The sequence below is a fragment of the Vicia villosa genome, linkage group LG6 (assembly GCF_029867415.1).
Source record: "Vicia villosa cultivar HV-30 ecotype Madison, WI linkage group LG6, Vvil1.0, whole genome shotgun sequence".
Taxonomy (NCBI): Eukaryota; Viridiplantae; Streptophyta; class Magnoliopsida; order Fabales; family Fabaceae; genus Vicia; species Vicia villosa.
The window spans coordinates 107,701,973-107,728,956 of NC_081185.1; the positions used below are offsets into that span (position 1 = coordinate 107,701,973).

The following is a 26,984-nucleotide window of genomic DNA, read 5'->3' on the forward strand; positions in this document are numbered from 1 at the left end:
AAGGACTACAGGGCGGGCGTCCCATACTCGTTATGGCCCCGTCCTATTTTCATTTCTCCTCTTTCTAATCTATATCTCATTCATCCTCTTCGGTGTTCAATCCAGTAACGTTCTAAACTTTTCAAGAGAGTCATCAACACCATATCCCGGAACAATATTCATCACTCGAATAATCCAATTTATCCAAAATCAAAGATATAGCAACAATATTCACATACGGTTTACAAAAAGTTCAACACAGCAATACCAGAAATACCAAAAATCATACGATAATATTATTACCCTAAACCTCACATATGAATCATCATATCCCCTTTTATAGAGCAAGAACCCCACCCTTACCTTGGAATTGGAGACTGCTCTAAATTTTCGGTCGAATTCTTAGCTTCCGGCTTCGCAAAATTCTTCTGTTTTCTCCTTCCCGGCATAGCTCCCGTATCTCTTTTTCCTTCTTTTTGCTACAACACCAAAACCTAACTCTCTCTTATTTTTGTTACTGATAGCCACTATTCCTCTCTATTTTTTTAACCAAAAATAATATTATTATTTCATAATAATTCCATTTACTTCTTATTGGACTTAATATTAGCACCTGATCCATGACTTTTTGCTAATTCTCACACCACCACCAAACCAACTTAATTAAATAGATAGTCCATTAAATTAATATTATTTCTAATATTATTTCTCTGATTAACCGACTAATTTAATCCGACTTTATACTTAACAGCTCCAATCGACATAACAATTCAATTATCCCTCTTAGAATCATACCGACAAATCCCAACTTTGATAATTTCTGATAATTAAATCCTTAATTAATTTAATTAACCAATTAATTAAATTCGGGGCGTTACACATGTTACTTTCAATTTTTTTTTCATTTTTCATTTTTTTTCTTTGAAGTTATTACCTCGTTTTTTTCTAAGCCCGAGGAATTTACTTACTTTATTTTATTTTTCAATTTAAAAAAGAAAATACGTTTCCCTTTGTTTTTTTAACAAAACCGAGGGAATGTGTTACACAGCTATAACAATGAATCTCTACCTATAATCTTAAAGGAAAAACGCTCATGATATTGACAAGACATCAATCCACAACAAACTATCTACATCCACCATTATATATCTTTATTAAGCATTTGTCATGGAAACATTTGCTCAAGATAATGAAAATTATGCAACTTAAAGAAGCTTGGAAAAGTTTTCTATGATGGATTATAAGTGCAGAAAACATTTTCAATGGTTGGAACATATAACTTCATATTTGTAACATGTAACTCCTTAGAAGTTGGATGAATGCAAATCATATAACCTTAGAAGTTGGATGCATGCAATCCATATAACCTTAGAAGTTGGGTGATAACACTGCATTTGTTTTAATAATGTAATCATAGTTTTAAAAACCGGACCGGACCGGCCGGTCGGACCGGTTGAACCGGGAACCGGACCAGTAACCGGTCTGGTTCGAAAGCTTGACCGGGATTGACACAAAACCGGTGGAAAAACGGAAAAACCGGGTTGGACCGGAGAAAACCGGGAAACCGGTGGTTTCCGTAAACCGGCGGTCCAATGGCTGATTTTTTTTTTAATTTTTTTTCTTCTCAAAACGACGTCGTTTTGAGTTTTAGAATTTACAAAAAAATAAAAATCTGATTTTTAGTTTTTCTGTTCCATCGTATTGACAAAAGAAAAAGGAACTCAGATTCAGAACTCAACCTAGCTTATACTCCCACCACTGCGCCGTCGCTTCCTTCCAGCTGCATCACCGTCACTTTCCAGGTTCAATATTCTTTCTTTTTCCATTCATCTTTAATCTATATTGTCATATATGTGTTAAAGATTAGGTTAGTTTAAGTTTTAGGGTTAGTTTAATTTTTAGGATTTTTTTTGTTTCCTTAGTTTCCATTCATCTTTCATCTGCAATTAAGTGTTTCTTTGCTGGAAATATAAATCCTTCAAAGCAATGCAGGTTGCAGCCCCTTTCCCTGTTTCACGGTTCACACCTTGCTGACAAACTCTTTCTAATTCTATCATTCTTTTTTTTTACTATCTTGATATACAAATAATTTATGTACATAAATCTAAGCATTAGATAAATTAGTTTAGTATGGTAGGGATGTCACGGTTCAGGCCTTGCTGATATGTTTCTTTGAACAGCTTGTTGTTGTTGTTGAATTGATATTTTATTTTCCAATTGATATGTTTTTTTGAATAACTTGTTATTTCCTTATTTCAAATAGTATTACTAATATTTAGGATATACATGCCGTTACTAAATGACTATAGCATGCTGTTACTAATCTTATGCTATATATTATTACTAAATGACTCTATATTATTACTAGCATGCTGAGTCAATGTACAAATGTCTCGACACCAACAAGTGAGGAAGTTACTAGTGGCAAAATTGATTTCATCAACCAACTAAAACATCTTTTCTATATTGCAGATTCTTTTCCTATGCCTTGATAATAATTTTTATGGTAGAAAGAAATGTAAATAGAAAGAATAAAAAAACAATTAGAAGTTTAAGTTTCAGACCCAATTACTAACAAATGTGAATCTTTTTCAATTATTTAATTTCAATAGTTATCATATGTATTACATTCAATCAGCACAGGATCCAAATAGTTACTAATCTTATGCTATATATTATTACTAAATGACTCTATTATTACTAGCATGCTGTTACTAAATGTCTCACATCCTGCAAACCAGATTGACATGTTGCTGCTTCTGAACTGTTTTATATTGAATTGCTTCTAATAAGTATTACATTGAACTATTTTATTTTTATAGGAAAATGGCATCTTCTGAAACACCATCATCACAACCACCATCACAAGAAGCCTCTTTAGCTCAAAGTTTAGTTCAAACTAATGTTAGAGGAAAGACTGATATAGCTTGGGCACATTGTACTAAAAGTCCAGATGGAAAATCTCTTGTTTGTATATACTGTCACAAAGCTTTTGGTGGAGGTGGAATTCACAGGGTAAAACAACACTTGGCTGGAATAGTAGGAAATGTTGAAATTTGTAAGTCAGTGCCTGCAGAAGTTCGTTTTCAGATGAAACAACATTTCAATGAGCGGAGCAAGAAAAGAAAAACTTCAGATGTGGCTTAAAGCGATTCATTTACTACGGATGAGGGTGAATTGCAAGTACAAACAAACCCACGAGTTGGTGCATCTAAAAAGAATGATGCTCGCATTAGTACTTATTTTTTACCCCAGAACAACTCCGGGAGCTCAGCCTACTTTAAAAAGTGTGATGCAAAGTAAAGAAGTGGTAGAAAAATGTGATCTTGCTATTTCCAAGTGGTTTATTGATGCATCTATTCCTTTCAATGCTGCAAATTCGCCGTATTTTCAACCTGCAGTTGATGCTCTTTGTTGCATGGGTGCTGGATATAAAGTTCCTACTATGCATGCTCTTCGTGGTAATTTGTTAAATAAGTGGGTTGATGACGTGAAGATACAAATAGAGCAATGTCGTTCTATCTGGAAGGATACAGGTTGTACTCTTATGGCAGATGGGTGGACTGATCGTTGTAGGAGAACTCTCATCAACTTTTTAGTTTATTGCCCCAAAGGGACTGTTTTCATAAAGTCAGTTGATGCCTCTGGTGCTTCTAAAACTGCAAACACATTGTTTAAGCTTTTCAAGGAAATAGTGTTGTATGTTGGCCAAGAAAATGTTGTTCAAATCGTTACAGATAATGCTGCGAATTATGTTGCTGCTGGAAAGTTGTTGGAAAGGGAGTTTCCTAAGTTGTTTTGGTCTCCTTGTGCAGCACACTGTATTAATTTGATGTTGCAAGACATGGGGAAATTGGAGGAAGTATGTGAGACAATGTCACAAGCTTCAAAAATTACCAAATACATATATAATCATTGTTTTGCATTGTATTTGATGAGACAACATACAGGTGGAAGAGAAATACTCCGTCCCGCTCCAACCCGCTTTGCTACTAATTTCATTGCATTGCAAAGTATTCTGTCTCATAAAGATGCACTAAGAGCCATGGTAACATCCAAAGAGTGGACAACCACAACTTATTCCAAAGATGTCAAGGCAAAGCAATTTGTGGAACAAGTCTTAGACTCAAGATTTTGGTCTAAATGTGCTGACATAGTGAAAATTACAGAACCTCTTGTACGTGTGTTGCGCATTGTTGATAGTGAAGATAAACCGGCTATGGGATATCTCTACCGAGCTATGTATAAAGCAAGAGAGGAGATTGAGAAGAGGTTTAGAAGAAATAAGTTGAAAGTAGAGCCTTATTTGAAGATCTTGGATAACCGTTAGGATGCACAACTTCGCAAAAATCTTCATGCGGCTGGTTATTGGTTAAATCCATCTTGTAGATTCAATCCAGAATATGAAAAAAACAAGTCCACCACTCAAGGCCTTTTGGATGTCATTGAAAAGTATGCTTATGATAGCAAGGACTTGCGATCTAAATTAACTGCTGAGATGACTTCATTCAAAAATTGTGAAGGTAGTTTTGGAAGGACAACAGCTGTAGAAAACCGAGATGAAGTTTTGCCAGGTAAAATTATATGATAACCTTTATGTATTTTTGTACAATGTCATTAATATGTATTTTAAAATGTTTTGTAATTTTTTCACATGCATTATTCTAGATCAATGGTGGGATACTTATGGAACCGAAGCGCCTAATTTGCAAAAATTGGCTATTCGAATTTTGAGTCAAACTTGTAGTGCATCTGGTTGTGAGCGAAATTGGAGTGTGTTTGAACACATTCATTCAAAAAAGAGAAATAGGTTGGAGCATCAAAAGCTTAATGATCTTGTTTATGTCCGTTACAACTTACGGTTACAAAATAGGTATTGCTCTTATTATGTTTTATATGTTATGGTTCTATAGTTAAGAATATATGATATTGTCTGTTTTATTAAGAAAAATATATGGTTCTATACTTAAGAATATGTGATATTTCTTGGTTTGTTAAGAATGTATATTATTGTTTGATTCCTTAATGATTTATAGGACCAAGAAGAAACAAAATTATGACCCTATCAATTTTGAAACACTTGGTGATCATTCTAATTGGGTGTTGGAGGATTCACCACCATTCTTGACCATTGAGGAGGTGGAAGCACTACGCAAAGATCTTGCTAGTATGGCAATCCAACCTATTTCAAATGATATTGGTATGGTATTAATTTTTGTGATTACGATTATGTTATTTTAGTTTCTTAAAATATATCAATTTCTAAACTCTTTAAATTGATGTTGTTATAGATGAATTAAATTTGGATGAAGTTGATGTTGAGAGAGAAGCACCACTTAACTCCGGAGAAAACAACCAAAATAATGATATCATTGATGGGGAAGATGTTACAAATGCGATTGATTTTGTGGGAGATGATTTTGATATTGAAGGAGATCCAAACGTTGAGATAATTTTACCTCCTTGGAACTAAATTTAATAGATATTTGAGTGTTTTTATTCTAAAGTACTTAATTAGTTTATGTTGCAATTTGATCTTTGTAATTTGTACAACTTTGTTTTGTGTAATATTTATGTTTAAATTTGAACTAAAATTGTGATTTTTAAGTGTTGAGCAAACTATATTTGTGCTTTTTAAGAGCCTTAAATTATATGAATTATTAGTATTTTCAGCACCTATATTTGTGCTTTTAAGTGCTAGTTATACTTTTTTTAGAGATTGAATGGTCCGGTTCGACCGGTTTTATACCCATATAATTTTATTATAATTACAGGTTTAATCCGGTTTAATCCGGTTTGGTCATGCGGTTCGACCAGTGACCCAGTGGTTCGACCGATGAACCAGTGACCCAGTACCCTCACCGGTTTGATGACCGGTCCGGTTTTTAAAACATTGAATGTAATTTAATATTCTGTGTAAACAATGTAATGTTAAAAAAAACTTATCCGCCTTTTTCCTCAGTTTTTGTCAGAAACCGATAATATAATTTTGGCGTGATTATTGAGGATATTGATCACCGTCTTCAAAAAAATATTTGCCGTTTATTTCATGAGTATAAACGCTCAAGACACTTACATTAGTGATCTGCGTGAAACCTAACAGACATCCATTATAAAAGCTTTCTGAATACCAATAATTGTTAATGAAACATATAAGATGAAAACTTTGAAGTGAAAAAAAGATGGTAAAGTTCTCTACGATGGATTGCAAGAGCAGAAAATAAATTGGGTTTAAGGTTTGTGTTCTCCAATAATTATTTTTTTACAGTGTTCTTCATTAATCATATATTAATTCATTTAACTAACCCTTTTCTTTTTTAACATAGGAAACAAATAAATGCAAAAGAAATCTGGAATATATTGCACCTGGCATTTTATCTTCCTTGACATTTCAATGAACCGAGGATCCAACATATGATCTTCACCAACATTAATAACGGTGAATCATATTTAATATTTGTTATATATATTTACAGATCAATATTTCGTGTAAACAATGTAATATTATGGGTAAACAATTAATTTATTAATATTATGTCACTTGTAATGAGTTAAAAAAGTATCAATCTTACCCCTCGGTTCTATTGATAAACTGAGAGGTATGAGCCCTAGTTTTGAAAATATTAAAAGTGCAAAAGCTAGGGTTCAAACCCTTGTGCATAAGCATTTTCCTCCTCGGTGTTTTAAAAACCGAGGGGTAAAGTGAAAACTTTTCATGATGTCATTCGTTACCTTGCTTCTAAAGCCGAGGTTAAATGCATTTCGCGTTCGAGGTGAAACGTGTTATTTGTAGTAGTGTCTATTGTAACACCCCAATTCTACCCCGCAAGTATAAGCGAAAAATCAGAGTGCATTCAAAAATATTCATCAAAAGATGGGATGTCACATCTCGACTTAACCAAACAAACATACTTATAATGAATTTAACAAAGATACATAGCATTCGGAAACAAGACTTTATCCAACAACTTCTAATTTCAACTTATAAACATCCTTCAATTCAACTTACAACAAATATCATCATGGAATACAACAATTAAATAATAACGACTAATCCCCCCGAGTGCTACGTATCAGAGCAATAGACACCAACTCGACTTGCCATAAAGCAACATAAAGACTTCATGAAGTCACTTCGAACATCCACAACTAATCTCGAGTACCTGCCCATTTCTCATGGTAGGGGAAATATCATCAAAGGGGTGAGATATCTTACAATATAAAAGAATGCAGGATATATAATATAGCAAATTTAGATCATACATAATTTCACCACTTCGCATCACATAACATCTTACAACAATTTTCATTGCAAAACAACTTATCAATATAATACAACTTTCAAAATGGCAATAATGTCATTAATCAATTAAGACCACATATTCAAATTCAAAATTATAATATGATCACGTCACGAAAAACATCTCATCATCTCAACAATCCAAACACAATTCAAATGCAATTCAAATGCGACTCGAAAGTGACTCAAACTTATGCACATGTATGTGGTACCATTGGAGTAAACTCCCGTCTCATAATCTCATCACAATACATCATGGTTTAATAAAAAGCACATTGATTTATTATTTTATCACAATACATCATAATCTCATCATAAGGAAAGTGCATATCATCATCTTAATAGAATTGTATCATCATAAGAAAAACATACATCAAGGTATACCACAACATGGTTATGTCAATTCATCGCAAAGAGCATACTTCATATGTTAACACAACATAGTTCATCACTTAATCCTAATAAAAATAATATGAGACTATATCCTATGAATCATTTTATTGCATCATGGTATAGTTCATTGTGTTAGCTTTCCAACGCTTCGAACAGCGCATAAAACGGAGTTACGGATCAAAAGTTATGTCTTTACAACATTTGTCAAAAATTGGATGCTGCATGCGGGTTTGCTTCGGTCGACCCTGGCTTCTGTATAGGTCGAACTATACTGCGTAAAATCCCAAAAATCACCATTTTCCTTCCCCATTCACCTCATACAACAACCACTTACCCTCATATAATTTATACATCAATTGGCAGCAAATTACCACACATATAAGGTTCCTAAACATGTTTCTAACCATGGGTTCACATACAAACATCATCCAACATACTTAGAATCACAATTTCATAGAAATCTAGTATGAACCCTAACAACTTCAAATTCAATTTTCACACAATCTTGGATAACAACATACAATCAAAACTCCATCTTATAAATCTCTATCAATTCCACCAAATGCTCCACAAATCATTCATCAACAACATCAAGATTGCAATTCTCACATAAACATGGATATTTAATCATGAAGTCTAATCTCTACCATACCCATCATCATGCCAACCTTTAGAGAGTAAGAACCTCATCCTTACCTTAGCAAAAGCTTCACCTTCTTCAATGGAATCCTTCATCTTCATACCATAACTTTCCTCTTTCTTCCCTTCTTTCTCTTATTTATCCTTTTTCTCTTCTTTCTCTTCCTTCTCCAAATGAGTTATGAGAATAAATCTCTAAAACCCTAACCTTTACTATCTCACTAATGGGCTTAACCCATAACCCATCCATTGTGTTATATTTCTTCCACTTAGGCCCAATTCCTAACATTCCTCTAATTACTCAATTAAGCTAAATAACACACATAATTGAATAATCACATAACATAACGAATATTATTCTCAATAATATTCCACAACTACAATTGCTCCATAACTTACTTAATACCAACTCGCGATTGTATTTCTCCAGCTAATCCGACTAATTAATCCGACCATAAACTTAACTGCTCAAATCAACATATTAATCCAATTACGCCTTTAGAATAATACCGATAAATCCCAACTTCGACTAATTCCAACGAATAATTCCTTGATTTAATTTAATTAAATAATTAATTAAATTCGGGGCGTTACAATTCTCCCCCACTTAGAATATTTTCGTTCTCGAAAATATATCCGACATAACCATCCTCAACATCGCTTCCAACTCTCCGATTCTTAGTTGTGTTTGACAACACTTCGACTACCAAAACAACTCAAGCTGACTTAAATCCAGTGTCAATTATTCGACATCTCTACCACATACTCGTTACCAACTTACTAACCAACTCTGGAATCTCCCAACTTATCAATAATTAAAGTAGCAACAACTTTAACCCCCTTATACGTGGAGATATAATCTCACTTCATTAACTTAGCAACAGTGTCATCACTGCTTAATAATACCTTGACATATGATTCTTAAGGTAGTAACACTCATAACCCTCATATACTTGGGTGTTCAACGCCACACCATTATCGTATTAACATCATTCTCAACACCAGAACACATATGTACTTCATTCCCATAAATATACATGCCAATCTTTAACAAACACCAACAACTCTCTCTCCACCTCATTGTATCACTCTTATAGTGACATCAACATAGCCAGCATACTCAACTCAGTCATAGTACGAAATATCACTTCTTAATTATAGAGTCCAACAACAATATCATGACAATAGAAACCAAATCACTATAACATCAACTTAACAAGATTACTCGACGAATACACCCAACTCCACCATCGACTACCATCCCTTATATTATCCGTATGAACTCAGCAAGTATTCACAAGAAAATACCATATCTCTGGCACTTCGTTCTCATCTCCACAACCCATCAAATCAAACATTCAGATCAAGACATATCATTCTCCTGGGCTTCCGATACCTAGTTCTCCACCTCTAACAAACACACACGCATAGCAACTGTGCCACCTTACACATCCGCTGTGCAAGTCTGATAATCCATCTTAAGTCACTGTCCATATTAAATCTTTCTGTCAACTACATGATTCACAAGTCTTAATCTATTCCAGACTTCCTTAAACATCCATCACAAAATCGTTACTCACTCGACATTCTCAATCCTTCACTTTGTGATGTTATCTTGCCTATAAACCAGCTTCTCCAACTTGCTCATTACTTCTCAACTTCTCGTGGATACTTTTCTATTAATTCACACCAACCAGAGAGCAACTATCTTCACGACATAACATTCATCACTTTACGCACTATTAAGCTAGCAGGATACTGAAGGATAGAAAAACACTTAGAAAGGGGGGGATTGAATAAGTGTAACTTTAAATCTTGGACGATAAAAATAAATTGCACAATTATTTTTATCCTGGTTCGCTGTTAACGAAGCTACTCCAGTCCACCCCCGCAGAGATGATTTACCTCAACTGAGGATTTAATCCACTAATCGCACGGATTACAATGGTTTTCCACTTAGTCCGCAACTAAGTCTTCCAGAGTCTTCTGATCACACACTGATCACTCCAGGAACAACTGCTTAGATACCCTCTAAGACTTTTCTAGAGTCTACTGATCAACACGATCACTCTAGGCTTAGTTCACTCCTAAGACTTCCTCTAGAGTATTCTGATCAACCTGATCACTCTAGTTACAAACTGCTCAGCCAACTGCTAAGACTTCCTAGAGTATACTGATCACACGATCACTCTAGTTCCTTACAACTTAATGTAATCTATTCAAGAGTTTACAAATGCTTCTTAAAAGCGATAATCACAACTGTGATATTTCTCTTAACGTTTAAGCTTAATCTCACTAAAATATTACAACAGCAATGTAGTGAGGTTTGATGAAGATGAAGATTCTGAGTTTAGATTTGAACAGCGTTTCAGCAAGTTTGATATAAGTTGTTTTGGTGCAGAATCGTTAACCTTGCTTCTCATCAGAACTTCATATTTATAGGCGTTGAGAAGATGACCGTTGAATGCATTTAATGCTTTGCGTGTTCCGTACAGCATCGCATTTAATGTTATACGCTTTTGTCAACTACCTCGAGCCTTGTTCACGCTGTGTCTACTGACGTAGCCTTTAGTAGCTTTTAACGTTCCTTTTGTCAGTCAGCGTAGTCTGCCACCTGTACTTCCTTCTGATCTGATGTTTGTGAATACGACGTTTGAATATCATCAGAGTCAAACAGCTTGGTGCATAGCATCTTCTGATCTTCTGATCTTGAAGTGCTTCTGAGCGTGATACCATCTTCTGATCTTCAGTGCTTCTGATCTCATGTTCTTCTGATGCTTCCATAGACCCATGTTCTGATTCTGCTTCGACCATCTTCTGATGTCTTGCCAGACCATGTTCTGATGTTGCATGCTGAACCATTTGAGACACAACTTCTGAGCGCTGAATTATGCGTACTCTTTATATATTTCCTGAAAGGGAAATTGCATTGGATTAGAGTACCATATTATCTTAAGCAAAATTCATATTATTGTTATCATCAAAACTAAGATAATTGATAAGAACAAATCTTATTCTAACAATCTCCCCCTTTTTGATGATGACAAAAACATATATAAATGATATGAATTTGCGATCAGAAAGAGTAGACGGCAAAAGACAAATTACACAGCTATAGCATAAGCATATGAATATGTCTCCCCCTGAGATTAACAATCTCCCCCTGAGATAAATAATCTCCCCCTGAAATAAATACTCGAAGAACTTTAATAAAAGACTTCCCTGATTATTTCGGTAGAGACGATCATATAAGCTTCTGTCTTCAGAGAATTCATAGCTTCTGACTTCTGCTTCCATTGGACAGCTTCAGAACTTGAATTTCTTTAGATCTTCAGAACATTCACAGCTTCTGACTTCTGCTTCCATTCAGGACAGCTTCAGAACTTGAATTTCTTTGATCTTCAGAACATTCACAGCTTCTGATTTCTGCTTCCATTCAGGACAGCTTCAGAACTTGAATTTTCTGGATCTTTTAGAACATTCACATCTTCTGATTTCTGCTTCCCTCGGATAGCTTCAGAACTTTGAATGTCTACCAACATCACTTCATGCTAGATTTGTATCAGAACATTGTTGAATGTACCAGAGCATCATCAGAGCATCTCTACATCCTGAAATGTTACAGAACAAAAACTAAACGACAAAAGTCAGCATGAACGAGTTAGAACATAAAATGTATGTTTGAACACATTATATGTATCAGAGCCATATAGGCTGAAATAATGTATCAGAGCAGATAATGTATCAGAGCCATAACATTATATGTATCAGAGCAAATAGAATTTTGTCAGAACAGGATAGACAATGATATTCAAATTCTATTATCAGTGCTTCTGATTCATTCTTCTTTCTTGCTTCTGATCTCTGAAGCTTGACAGCACTCAGCTTGCTTCATTTTCCAAGAGCTTATTCCTTTTACAGAATAACGCTTCTTCTTATGGTTTTGCTTCTGGTGTTTGCTTCTGAAGATTCACTTCACTTCTCTGTACCTGCAAAACACTTAAACCATATAGAACTTGCAGTTCTTGTTAGTGAATGTGTGGGAGCTTTACCCAGCAACTGATAGATTTAATCAAATCATTTATCATTTATCTTCTCCCCCTTTTTGTCATAACATCAAAAAGAATATTTCAAAAGATTCAGATGCATAAGACGACAAATAGAGACACTGGAATGTAAAAACAAAGAAACTTTTCATTGATAATAAACAAAAGGTTTACAAGACAGGAATGCAGGAAAACAGATGCAACAAGGAAAGGAAACTACAAAGACCAAAAGACTAAGATCCTAGCCTACGCAAAATCCGCGCCAGAACATCATGAATCCCGTCAGTGCTTGTAGCTTGCCTTGTCATGAAGGAACGAAACTCAGCATTGGCTGCTTCTTGCGCGTCCAAACGAGAAGCCAGCATAGCTTGATTCTGATGAAGAGTTTCCAAGGTCTCCATCAGAGCTGAGGTTTCACCAGAAGAAGAAGCACCAGTATTTCTGCCCAGAGGGACAGCAATCTCAGCAGGGTGATCTTCTGGAAGATCTTCAGCTTGTGCATCTCCCATTTCCTCATCTGAGTCTGACTCAGAAGGAGCCTTAGCATATTCTGGTTCAGGCAGCTCAGAAGTTCCATCTTCCAATGCTTGAAGAATAGCTGCTAGGTTTGTTGGAGGAGTAGGACCAGCAACTTCAGCACGATAAACCACTACTGGAAAGACCATGTGAGGTGCTTTTTCAGAAGGGTTCATTCTGAACCAGTTGAACAGCCACTGAAAATCTCCAGTCAGCACAGGAAACCAGAGCACAGAAGACCGGGGTTTCCACACCACGATATCTCTGCAGAGATTTTCTTCTTCCAACTCATCTGCAGGTATCTTCTCTTCAAGAACGCTTCTGTTCCTGATGAGACAGTGATGGCTGCTCTCACCAACTTCCAACCGGAGACCACGAACACCAGGAGCTTCAGACATAATCCTTCTCTGAGTGTCTGTAGCCTTATCCAGAAAATCCTGACGAAAGGTATTCCAGAGGTTGTTTGTAGCATACTCATCCAGATGATTAAGGTGAGCAGCACCTAGAATCTCCAACCAGCCATTTACATCAGCATGTAAAAGCTCCAGATATGTTTGAGTGGTAGGGGTTGGAGGGTTGACAGTGAACCTTGAGTCGGGAAGAACAACACTATAGGGATTAGGTGTTCTGGTGGGAAAAGGGTATGAGAGGGATGAAGAAATATCTGATGGAAGGGTTAAAGGAGAGGAGATATCAGATGGTGAAGAAGGTGGTTCCGAGAGGATGAATGAGGAGGAAGAGGTAGTGGAGGTCTTTGAAGAGGGGGTTGATTGAGGGGAACCGTCAAGGGGTTGATACACTTTGAGCGGGTCATAGGAGATCCTAACTCTTTTAGGTTTGGTTTCTGGTTCAGCAGATGCCTTTCTCTTTTGTTTCCTATCATTGTCTTGATTCCCAGAGCTTGACGATGGATTCATGATGAATTTTCAGATATTGGAAACTGCTAGGGTTTATGATATGAAAAGAGAGAGATGAAAAAGAAACCGAATGCAGAGAGAGAGAAATATGAGAGGGAAAAGAAACGTTTGAAGAGTATATAAAAAAAAAACTGAAAGAGAGTAAATGATGAAAAGCATTTAATGTTACGTGACATGAGGAGAGATAATAATGACAAAAGACGTGATTTGCACAGTTACCTAAGTAGACGTCCCCTCAACTGCACGCACGCTTGTCCAGGAATAGTGATCACGTGTTTACCATCTGGATAGCCAGTTACAGCTGTTTTGCTTTTAGAGAGATTCTGAATCAACTTAGACAGTAAGAATTTCTCATCTTCTCATTCTGAGCTTGTTTCTGAAGACCCAATTTGTGCCGATTATATTGAATCCATCTGGTCTAGGAACAAAATCCCAAACATCATTCCTTGTAAACTGATTCAATTCTTCTTGCATAGCAATTATCCAGTCTGGATCTTCTAGAGCATGATCAACAGAAGTTGGCTCGATCAAAGATACAAGACCTAATTGACAGTCTGCATTGTTCTTAAGGAATGCTCTTGTTCTGATTGGATCATCCTTCTTTCCAAGAATGACATCTTCTGAATGACCAGAGATGAGTCTGGATGATCTTCTGACAGATGGTTCTTCAGATATGCTTAGATCCTCCAGAGAAGCTGATACTTGATCTTCCGATTCTTTGCTTCTGAGAGGTTCTGCTTCTGATGCGTTGCTTCTTGGCTCAACAACTTCTGATATGTCAATATCACAATCTGCAAAATTATCAAACTGCTTTGGTTTTTCAGAACCAAGCTTATCATCAAACCTGATATTGATTGATTCTTCTACAACCAATGTTTCAGTATTGTATACTCTGTAGCCTTTTGAGCGTTCAGAATATCCAAGAAGGAAACATTTTTGTGCTTTGGAATCAAACTTACCAAGATGATCTTTAGTGTTCAGAATAAAGCATACACATCCAAAAGGATGGAAATATGAAATGTTGGGCTTTCTATTCTTCCACAATTCATAGGGAGTCTTATTTAGAATAGGTCTGATAGAGATTCTATTCTGAATATAGCATGCAGTGTTTATTGCTTCTGCCCAGAAATGCTTAGCCATATTGGTTTCATTGATCATGGTTCTGGCCATTTCTTGCAGAGTCCTATTCTTTCGTTCTACAACCCCATTTTGCTGTGGAGTTCTAGGACAAGAGAAATCATGGGCAATACCATTTTCTTTGAAGAACTCTTCAAAGGATCTGTTCTCAAATTCACCACCATGATCACTTCTGACCTTTATGATTTTACACTCTTTTTCAGATTGAATCTGAATGCAGAACTCAAAGAACACTGAATGAGTCTCATCCTTGTGTTTCAAGAATTTTACCCATGTCCAGCGGCTATAATCATCTACGATGACTAATCCATATTTCTTTCCTCTGACAGATGCTGTTTTGACAGGTCCAAACAGATCAATGTGCAAGAGTTCTAATGGCCTTGAGGTAGAAACAACATTCTTAGACTTGAATGCAGGTTTGGAGAACTTGCCCTTCTGACATGCTTCACAAAGAGCATCTGATTTGAATTTCAGATTAGGGAGTCCTCTGACAAGATTCAGTTTGTTAATCTGAGAAATCTTTCTCAAACTAGCATGACCTAATCTCCTGTGCCAGACCCACTGCTCTTCAGAAACAGACATAAGACAAGTCACCTTCTGACTCATAAGATCTTGCAGATCTGTCTTATAAATGTTGTTCTTCCTCTTGCCTGTAAATAGGATTGAGCCATCCTTCTGATTTACAGCCTTGCAAGACTCTTGATTAAAGATTATATCATAACCATTGTCACTTAATTGACTGATAGATAAGAGGTTATGAGTTAATCCTTCTACAAGAAGTACATTAGAAATGGAAGGAGAGTTACCAGACTTTATAGTTCCAGAGCCAATTATCTTGCCCTTCTGATCTCCTCCAAACTTGACTTCTCCTCCAGACTTAAGCACCAGGTCTTGGAACATAGACCTTCTTCCTGTCATGTGTCGCGAGCATCCAGAGTCCAGGTACCATGACATGTTGTGCTTTGTCCTTCTTGCAGCCAAGGATATCTGCAATAGGAATAATCTTATCCTTAGGTACCCACATCTTCTTTGGGTCCTTTCTTGTTAGATTTTCTCAAGTTCTGATTGAACTTGGGTTTAACATTATAAGCAATAGGAGGAACAGCATGATAATTTTTAATGTGAGTTTCATGATATTTCCTAGGTTGTGTCACATGCTTCTTGGTGTGTGTTATGTGAAAACTTTGTGCATGTGAAGTGTGCCTAATATCATGAGAGTGGCCATACTTGAACTGATCATACAATGGCTTGTATGTGATTTTCATTTCATCAACAGGTTCAAGTTTGTATGGGGTTTCACCCTCATAACCAATGCCAACTCTTTTGTTTCCAGACACAGCATATATCATAGAAGCTAGCTGACTTCTGCCAATACTTCTAGATAAGAACTTCCTGAAACTTAAATCATATTCTTTCAGAATATGGTTTAGACTAGGAGTGGATTTTTCTGAATCAGAAGGAGATCCAACGTTATTGGATAATTTTAAAAGTTTTTCTTTTAATTCAGAATTCTCCAACTCAAGCTTCTTTGTTTCAAATTCAAATTGCTTTTTCAGCTTTTTGTATTTGAGACTAATCTGAGACTTGAGTTCCAGAAGTTCAGTTAGACCGGAAACTAACTCATCTCTAGTAAGTTCAGAAAATACCTCTTCAGAATCTGATTCTGATGTAGATTCTGATCCGTCATCTTCTGTCGCCATCAGCGCACAGTTGGCCTGCTCATCTTCTGAATCATCTTCTGACTCATCCCAGGTTGCCATAAGACCTTTCTTCTTATGAAACTTTTTCTTGGGACTTTCCTTCTGAAGATTTGGACATTCATTCTTGTAGTGTCCAGGCTCATTGCATTCATAGCACATGACCTTCTTCTTGTCAAATTTTCTTTCATCAGAAGATTCTCCACGTTCAAATTTCCTTGAACTTCTGAAGCCTCTGAACTTCCTTTGCTTGGTCTTCCAGAGTTGATTTAGCCTTCTGGAAATCATGGACAGTTCATCTTCTTCTTCAGATTCTGATTCTTCAGGATCTTCTTCTTTGGCCTGAAAAGCGTTAGTGCATTTCTTGATATTTGATTTTAATGCAATAGACTTACCTTTCTTTTGAGGCTCATTTGCGTCCAGCTCAATCTCATGACTTCTCAAGGCACTGATAAGCTCTTCCAGAGAAACTTCATTCAGATTCTTCGCGATCTTGAATGCAGTCACCATCGGACCCCATCTTCTGGGTAAGCTTCTGATGATCTTCTTTACGTGATCAGCCTTGGTGTATCCCTTGTCAAGAACTCTCAATCCAGCAGTAAGAGTTTGAAATCTTGAAAACATCTTTTCAATGTCTTCATCATCCTCCATCTTGAAGGCTTCATACTTCTGGATTAAGGCTAGAGCTTTAGTCTCCTTGACTTGAGCATTTCCTTCATGAGTCATTTTCAAGGACTCATATATGTCATAGGCCGTTTCCCTGTTAGATATCTTCTCATACTCAGCATGAGAGATAGCATTCAGCAAAACAGTTCTGCATTTATGATGATTCCTGAAAAGCTTCTTTTGATCATCATTCATTTCTTGCCTTGACAGCTTTTCGCCACTGGCATTTACTGGATGTTTGTAACCATCCATCAGAAGATCCCATAGATCACCATCTAGACCCAGAAAGTAACTTTCCAGTTTATCTTTCCAGTATTCAAAGTTTTCACCATCAAATACCGGCGGTCTAGTATAACCATTGTTACCGTTGTATTGCTCAGCAGAGCCAGATGTAGATGTAGGTGTAGGTGTAGACTTTTCACTTTCATCAACCATCTTTTAAATGAAGCGTTTTTCTCTTCCTGAATCTTTTCTAAACACGGTTAAGTGCTTGCACCTTAGAACCGGCGCTCTGATGCCAATTGAAGGATAGAAAAACACTTAGAAAGGGGGGGATTGAATAAGTGTAACTTTAAATCTTGGACGATAAAAATAAATTGCACAATTATTTTTATCCTGGTTCGCTGTTAACGAAGCTACTCCAGTCCACCCCCGCAGAGATGATTTACCTCAACTGAGGATTTAATCCACTAATCGCACGGATTACAATGGTTTTCCACTTAGTCCGCAACTAAGTCTTCCAGAGTCTTCTGATCACACACTGATCACTCCAGGAACAACTGCTTAGATACCCTCTAAGACTTTTCTAGAGTCTACTGATCAACACGATCACTCTAGGCTTAGTTCACTCCTAAGACTTCCTCTAGAGTATTCTGATCAACCTGATCACTCTAGTTACAAACTGCTCAGCCAACTGCTAAGACTTCCTAGAGTATACTGATCACACGATCACTCTAGTTCCTTACAACTTAATGTAATCTATTCAAGAGTTTACAAATGCTTCTTAAAAGCGATAATCACAACTGTGATATTTCTCTTAACGTTTAAGCTTAATCTCACTAAAATATTACAACAGCAATGTAGTGAGGTTTGATGAAGATGAAGATTCTGAGTTTAGATTTGAACAGCGTTTCAGCAAGTTTGATATAAGTTGTTTTGGTGCAGAATCGTTAACCTTGCTTCTCATCAGAACTTCATATTTATAGGCGTTGAGAAGATGACCGTTGAATGCATTTAATGCTTTGCGTGTTCCGTACAGCATCGCATTTAATGTTATACGCTTTTGTCAACTACCTCGAGCCTTGTTCACGCTGTGTCTACTGACGTAGCCTTTAGTAGCTTTTAACGTTCCTTTTGTCAGTCAGCGTAGTCTGCCACCTGTACTTCCTTCTGATCTGATGTTTGTGAATACGACGTTTGAATATCATCAGAGTCAAACAGCTTGGTGCATAGCATCTTCTGATCTTCTGATCTTGAAGTGCTTCTGAGCGTGATACCATCTTCTGATCTTCAGTGCTTCTGATCTCATGTTCTTCTGATGCTTCCATAGACCCATGTTCTGATTCTGCTTCGACCATCTTCTGATGTCTTGCCAGACCATGTTCTGATGTTGCATGCTGAACCATTTGAGACACAACTTCTGAGCGCTGAATTATGCGTACTCTTTATATATTTCCTGAAAGGGAAATTGCATTGGATTAGAGTACCATATTATCTTAAGCAAAATTCATATTATTGTTATCATCAAAACTAAGATAATTGATAAGAACAAATCTTATTCTAACAGATACGTCTATACTATCCAATCACAATTTCGTCTACTATCAACAAGAGATTAAGGGTGATAAGGTCCTCAATTTTTCAATAGATAGCCGACAACCATAATAGAGTATAAACCATCATTACCAACATTAATAATATTCTTTTCTAACTTGTACTAATATCACCAGAAGCACTATAGTTCCATAATTCACTGATCTTCCAAAATCATCCGAAAAAGCTAACACCGACGTTTTGCAACTACCTACTAAAACACCTCTGACGATACAACAAAACAATATTCCTCTACGCCATTAACAACACTTCTTATTATTGAAATCATACTCCTCTCTTCGCATTTCCAATTCTTACTCACGCTCCAGAACGTTTCAACAACTTCAACAAGTTCTACTACTGCCTCAATCACTTACCAATAATCCTACAGCCAGGCCTACAACAATACTTTACTTAATTACTGATCCAACATCGACAATCTTACACAAGGCTTCTCAAACAATAACTTCACCGTCCATTAGTAGCGCGGGAACATCACACCTTCTAAATTCCATCTTCTAGGGTTTATTCTTTTTACTTAACAGTTACCTTCAGAGACATCCGTAACTTGAACCATACTTGAATATCACCAATCGCTACATTTCTCCTCATCCTTCGAGTAGTAAACATCAATAATTCCTGCCCACCCTCTTCCTCAAGAGATTCCAACTTAACTAGCAACCAAAATCTTAAATCCAATTCACCTTCGATTCGGGAAACAACAAACTCCCTCGACACTTGCACTGTCGCTAGCAGCAATATACTAACACCTTACAACTGAACATATCCGAGAAGCATAGCTTCTCAACCACTTAGCTTCAAACCAACTCTTGCAGACAAACGATCAGAAGAACAACAAGTACCGACAGTGTTTCACACACTTGTCGCGTACACGGGAATAAACAACATTAGACAACATTGGCTGGACAGACCGACCTGCTCTGATACCACAAATGTAACACCCCAATTCTACCCAGCAAGTATAAGTGAAAAATCAGAGTGAATTCAAAAATATTCATCAAAAGATGGGATGTCACATCTCGACTTAACCAAATAAAAATACTTATAATGCATTTAACAAAGATACATAGCATTCGGAAACAAAACTTTATCCAACAACTTCCAATTTCAACTTATAAACATCCTTCAATTCAACTTAAACAAATATCATCATGGAATACAACAATTAAATAATAACGACTAATCCCCCCGAGTGCTACGTATCAGAGCAATAGACACCAACTCGACTTGCCATAAAGCAACATAAAGACTACATGAAGTCACTTTGAACATCCACAACTAATCTCGAGTACCTTCCCATTTCCCATGGTAGGAGAAATATCAGCAAAGGGGTGAGATATCTTACAATATAAAGGAATGCATGGTAAATAATATAGCAGATATAGATCATACATAATTTCACCACTTCGCATCACATAACATCTTACAACAATTTTCATCGCAAAACAACTTATCAATATAATACAACTTTCAAAACTGCAACAATGTCATTAATCAATTAAGACCACATATTCAAATTCACAATTATAATATGATCATGTCACAACAAACATCTCATCATCTCAACAATCCAAACACAATTCAAATGCAATTCAAATGCGACTCGAATGTGACTCAAACTTATGCACATGCATGTGGTACCATTGGAGTAAACTCTCATCTCAAACAGTTTGCCATTGGGCCGTCTCAAACATTTGCCACAAGGGTCGTCTCAAACATTTGCCACATGGGCCGTCTCAAACATTTGCCACAAGGGCCGTCTCAAACAATACAATGGATGTGAATTAATGATGCACATCCACAAACACAGCTTAAACCACTTAATCAACTTAAACGACATAATCAACTTGAATGACATAATCAACTTAAACAACATAAGCAACACAAACAACTTAATCAACACATCATGCATTGTCTCAAACAAACCAACTCAATGCCAAGGTTCTATGGCAATAACCTTATCATTACTATCATAGTAATTCATCACGTCTCAATCACGTCTTTAAGTCATATCATCATACAACAATTATTCGATTCACAACACATCACAATACAACTAATCTACATTGACCATAAGGTTTACGACAACAACAACAATTTCCACATACTAGCAACAACGACAACAAATTCATCATATTAACAACAACAACAAATTCATCATGTTAACGACAACAGCAACAACAACAAATTCATCATGTTAACGAAAACAACAACAATTCATCATGTTAACAACAAACATCAACAAATTAACAACAAACATCACATTACACAATTCAAGTAATGACATAACATGATTAGTTCAACTTCTTAATTAAAAGCACATTGATTTATTATTTCATCACAATACATCATTATCTCATCATACGGAAAGTGCATATCATCATCTCAATAGCATTGTATCGTCATAAGAAAATTATACATTAAGTTATACCAAAACATGGTTATGTCAATTCATCGCAAAGAGCATACTTCATATGTTAACACAACATAGTTCATCACTTAATCCTAATAAACATAATAGGAGATTATATCCTATGAATCATTTTATTGCATCATGGTATAGTTCATTGCGTTAGATTTCCAACGCTTCGATGGCGCATAAAATGGAGTTACGGATCAAAAGTTATGGTCTTTACAACATCAGTAAAAAAATTGGATGCTGCCTGCGGGTTTGCTCAGGTAGACCCTGGCTTCTGTATAGGTCGACCTATACTGCGTAAAAACCCAAAAATCACCATTTTCCTTTCCCATTCACCTCATACAACAATCACTAATCCTCATACAATTTATACATCAATTGGCAACAAATTAGCACACATATAAGGTTTCTAAACATGTTTCTAACCATGGGTTCACATACAAACATCATCCAACATACTTAGAATCACAATTGCATAGAAATCTAGTATGAAACCTAACAACTTCAAATTCAATTTTCACACAATAATGGAGAACAACATACAATTAAAATCCCATCATATAAATCTCTATCAATTCCACCAAATGCTCCACAAATCATTTATCAACAACATCAAGATTGCAATTCTCACATAAACATAGATATTCAATCATGAAGTCTAATCTTTATTGTATCCATCATCATGCCAACCCTTAGAGAATAAGAACCCCACCCTTACCTTAGCAAAAGTTTCACCTTCTTCAATGGAATCCTTCCTCTTTATGCCATAACTTTCCTCTTTCTTCCCTTCTTTGTCTTCTTTCTCTTTTTTCTTTTACTTCTCCAAATGGGTTATGAGACTAAATCTCGAAAACCTTAACCTTTACTATCTCACTAATGGGCTTAACCCATAACCCATCCATTGTGTTATATTTTTTTCACTTATGCCCAATTCATAACATTCCTCTAATTACTCAATTAAGCTAAATAACACACATAATTGAATAATCACATAACATAACGAATATTATTCTCAATAATATTCCACAAATATAATTTCTCCTTAACTTAATTAATACCAACTCGCGATTGTATTTCTCCGACTAATCTGACTAATTAATCCGACCATAAACTTAACTGCTCAAATAAACATATTAATCCAATTACGCCTTTAGAATAATACCGAGAAATCCCGACTTCGACTAATTCCATCGAATAAATCCTTGATTTAATTTAATTAACTAATTAATTAAATTCAGAACGTTACATATGTTGTTTCTAGGTTGATTTGGCCCCGGAATCATCATTGAAAACAACATATATTTGTGCGTCATGCACAACCAAGGAGATAGGTTGTAAATCTTGAGAAGAATAAGCCATGAAGTATGGTTAGTACTCAGGTTACCAACAAGGATCATTCCATCAGTGCCTAGGCTAAGCCTAAGGTTTTTTGGCTCATGGACAAAATTTCTAAACAACAAATCAACTTTCTTGCATTACAACGAATCATCTACATGGAGAATTTTTCCATCACATTTTCTTTCATTTGCATGCCATCTAATATTAATTGCGTCATTTGCATTAGCAAATAGTCTCTTGAACCTTGAAATTATTGGCAGGTACCTTAAAACTTTGGCAGGAGAGGATGCTTCTTGCTAACATCGTCATCACCACTGTTGTCCTTCACCTTGTTGTGCGACTCACCATATTTTAGATATTAATTCAATTTTTCATACTCTTTTCTGTATAATATGCAGTCATTACGTCATGCATGTATTTTGATATACTCGAAACTCAATGGACACATTATCTTCTTGGCCTTATAACTACGGTTCATCAAATTGTTATCTTCTAATAACATTTGTTTTAGAAACTCAAGCAATTAAGTGAATCTTTTATCCGTTCATCCACTTTTTGCCTTCAAATTAAACAATTTCAACGCCGTAGGCAATCATGTAAAACTTATGCAGCTTTATATAACGACACATCCTTGTCACTACATAAAGTATTAATACAAGCTTTCTCAAAAGAAGGTTCTCCAATATCAAGGATTATATCTTCCACTCGATCATCCATATCTACATCAACTTCATGTTACACCAAGCCGCGTCATTATTCTATAATTTTATTCCATCACAACATAGGAGATGAAATATTTCTTTCTTTGAATTTTTTTAATATTCCCGCATATAACAAAAGGCCAATAAAAAAGTCCATTATTGTCAGAAAGATTTAAATTTGCGTATTCAAAGAATTCAAGAAATCCTTTCTCATACACCGAGCCTAATCTATCATCATTCATTCAACTACAATCCATAAGACATTATAAAATTAATATAAAAAACTTCAAAAATCATTTAACAATACAACAATTACAACAACACAACAACACAACAACACTCTCAATACAACAACTTATTTAATCACTTTTCAACAAAATGGAAAAATAATATATACCATAATACAACAATACAATAATACAACAATACAATAACAACAACATTGTTAACAACACGTTAACAATCTCAATACAACAACCCAATAAAAATGAAAAACTACAAAAATAATATATAACATTCTCATTATAAGACAAAAACAATCTCAATCTCACTCAATCATAACAACATATACCATTAAAGAACAACAAAAACCTATAACTATACCAACAAATAGCAAAAACCTAAAACTCGACATGAATGGTGATAAAATAGGAAGAGGTCAACAAATAATTTTCGTGTACGCTTCTTGAAGTTTCGTATTTTCCCTCCTTGAATCGAACCTGAAATGATGGAGTTTGCTTGGTGTCTTTATGGAGATTTATCTCTGCTATCGTCTTCTTCTGTTATTTTGCTAAGGCACTTCTGTTATGAATGAAATTAACTAAAACATGTTACGTTTTAATTAGCTAGTAGGGTGGAGATTTCCCCCACTTATAAAGACATGTTCGGTCTATATTGTCTGATATCGGACTCTTAACACATATTATCACAATTATTCTTCACAACCGTAGTGAAATCATTTAGGAATATGTCTATAAAACTGAACATGCGCCTCATTCGTCTTTTTAATAAATCTAACTAATTCCGCCTTCAACCTTCATATTTCATTTTTCAAAAGTTTATACACTATGTTGAAAAACTTAGTTTAAAAATTATTGTTAAGATTCACTTTATCAAGTAAATGATATATGCTTGAACTTTAATATTGATTATTAATACTAAAATTTTTAAGGCATAGTAAATAAGAATGAAGATATTGCACACAAAATACCTATTTGAGATTGTAAAAACCGGAACTATTAGTAAAAACTAAACTCTGTGTGAAATGAAAAATAAACTATGAGATTTTAAACAACGAAAGTGGCTACGGATACAACTGTTTAAAACCAACTACGACTACAGCTAGACATAATAGAGTGTGAATGGAGCAGCGACTTGGGTAAAGTTGTGTGAATGATCATGTAAAGGATTGATTAAGCGAACCAAAATTAAAAATCACAAATCCTTCCTTTAAATTTATTTAAAATTTTAATTTTTATAAAAGGCGTTCTTCTTTTTTCTCCATTTTTTTTAACCGAAAGTTTTTCACAAAGAGAGTTTTAAAAGACGTTTATAATACGTAAATTTCAGGTAGTAAAAATATAAAATGTCAAATATTTATCTTTATTTGGCCATTAAAATATCATCTAATTAAGTTCTAGAAAGTAAATCCACCTTCTCATTATAAGTCCTTATTTCAATTGCCGTGTAGTTCCATCCATCATCCAAATAATTCAGAAAGATAATATATAATAAACTATATGATTGATAATTAATTCATTCATGGCTGCGGGAAATAATATATAATAAGCTATATGATTCATAATCATTCTAACGTGTCTGCGGCAATTAATATTCCATTTGAAAGTATTAGTATACCCTCGTAAAAGCGTTGACCAGCAACATTTGATCTGTCTATATATAATATATATCCATATGCACAATACCATCAACATTCATACAGAACTAACAAAAACATTCATAAAGAACTAACAAAAGTGTGATAATGGCAGAAGGAAAAGGAAGAGTTTGTGTAACAGGAGGTACAGGTTTTGTTGGTTCATGGATTATCAAGAAACTCCTTGAAGATGGTTACAGCGTTAATACAACTGTTAGAGCTGATCCAGGTAAAATATTAATTTGTACTATGTTTTTAATATTAATTTTCATTAAAAAAGTAGATATGTAACTAAGATTATGTTATAAATTGCAGAGAAAAAGAGAGATCTTAGCTTTCTCACAGATCTTCCAGGAGCATCTGAAAAACTAAAATTTTTCAATGCTGATCTTGACGATCCAGAAAGTTTCAATGAAGCAATTGAAGGGTGTGTTGGAATATTCCACACAGCTGCTTCGGTTGATTTTGAAGAGAAAGAACCAGAAGAAGTAGTGACAAAAAGAAGCATTGCTGGAGCTTTAGGAATTCTAAAAGCATGCAAGAACTCCAAGACAGTGAAGAGAGTTGTTTACACTTCAAGTGCTTCTGCTGTTTATTGTCAAGACAAAGAAAAAGAAAAAGATGTAATGGACGAAAGTTATTGGAGTGATATAGACATTCTTAGAAATTATAAACCATTTGGTTGGGCTTATTCAGTTTCTAAGACACAAGCGGAGAAAGCTGTTCTTGAATATGGAGAACAAAATGGGTTGGATATTGTGACTATAATACCAACTATTGTTGTTGGACCCTTCATTTGTCCTAAGCTTCCTAGCTCTGTTTATGGTGTACTACCTTACTTATTCGGTAATACTGACAACAGTCCAATATCTCGTTTTCATATCGTGCATGTTGATGATGTTGCAAGAGCACATATATTCTTACTTGAACATCCTAATCCAAAAGGGAGATACAATTGTTCACCATTCCTTGCAACTGTTGAGGAAGTAGTTGACATCGTTTCTTCAAAGCATCCTGAATTTGAAATTCCAAAGTCCAAGTGAGTTTTTTTTTTTTTCTATATCCTAAATTAATGTGATCTTTCTTTAATTGTTACTAATATTATTATTCTATTTATTTTCATTTTCTATAGATTGCTCGAGGGACCTAAAGGTTTGGAGCTTCCACATTTAACATCAAAGAAACTCACAGATGCTGGATTTGAGTTCAAGCATACTATTGAGGAAACATTTGAGGATGCGATTCAAAGTTGCAAGCAAAAGGGGTTTTTTTGAACCATCGTATTAACAATGCGTTTGATCATAATTAATAAATAATGTCACTAGACATGGCTTCTTAATATTTGAGTTGTTTAGTATTTGAACACATATGTTTGTAAATTTATCATTCAAAAAAGTGATAAATTGATTTGGAGTGAGTTGATTATGTAAAATTGATTTTGAATAAAAGCGAGTTGAAGAGAAAGTGATTTATGTTTGGATAAATTTATACAAAAGTAATTTTAATAATAAATTTCAAAATAAAAAA

The 26,984-nt window shown here is 35.3% G+C and overlaps 2 protein-coding genes across 3 annotated transcripts in view; both read left to right on the plus strand.

The window, feature by feature from the left end:
* The first annotated feature begins 3,271 nt into the window (after positions 1–3,271).
* Positions 3,272–5,452, plus strand: LOC131614308 (uncharacterized). The gene is made up of 5 exons (XM_058885912.1): positions 3,272–4,251; positions 4,369–4,553; positions 4,648–4,852; positions 5,016–5,179; positions 5,271–5,452. Exons 1-5 carry the CDS (start codon positions 3,272–3,274, stop codon positions 5,450–5,452), a joined length of 1,716 nt encoding a protein of 571 aa, XP_058741895.1.
* Positions 5,453–25,439: 19,987 nt separating this feature from the next.
* Positions 25,440–26,984, plus strand: part of LOC131609518 (vestitone reductase-like) — a 32,307-nt gene continuing 30,762 nt past the window's right edge. Inside the window, exons 1-3 of one of the 2 annotated variants that reach the window (XM_058881227.1) lie at positions 25,501–25,686; positions 25,773–26,496; positions 26,590–26,921. In XM_058881227.1, coding sequence (XP_058737210.1) covers positions 25,566–25,686; positions 25,773–26,496; positions 26,590–26,731 — 987 coding nt within the window. In that variant the 5' untranslated portion in view covers positions 25,501–25,565 and the 3' untranslated portion in view covers positions 26,732–26,921. Of the gene's footprint in view, positions 25,687–25,772; positions 26,497–26,589; positions 26,922–26,984 lie in introns of those variants that run through there. The other variant, XM_058881229.1, reaches the window with a different exon arrangement.

Excerpts from the sequence above, each read along its gene's own strand:
- LOC131614308 (XM_058885912.1), top strand. The coding sequence starts at position 3,272 with ATGCAAAGTAAAGAAGTGGTAGAAAAATGTGATCTTGCTATTTCCAAG. Across the intron at positions 4,554-4,647 it reads CCGAGATGAAGTTTTGCCAG|ATCAATGGTGGGATACTTAT; the intron begins GTAAAATTATAT and ends GCATTATTCTAG. Across the intron at positions 5,180-5,270 it reads ACCTATTTCAAATGATATTG|ATGAATTAAATTTGGATGAA; the intron begins GTATGGTATTAA and ends ATGTTGTTATAG.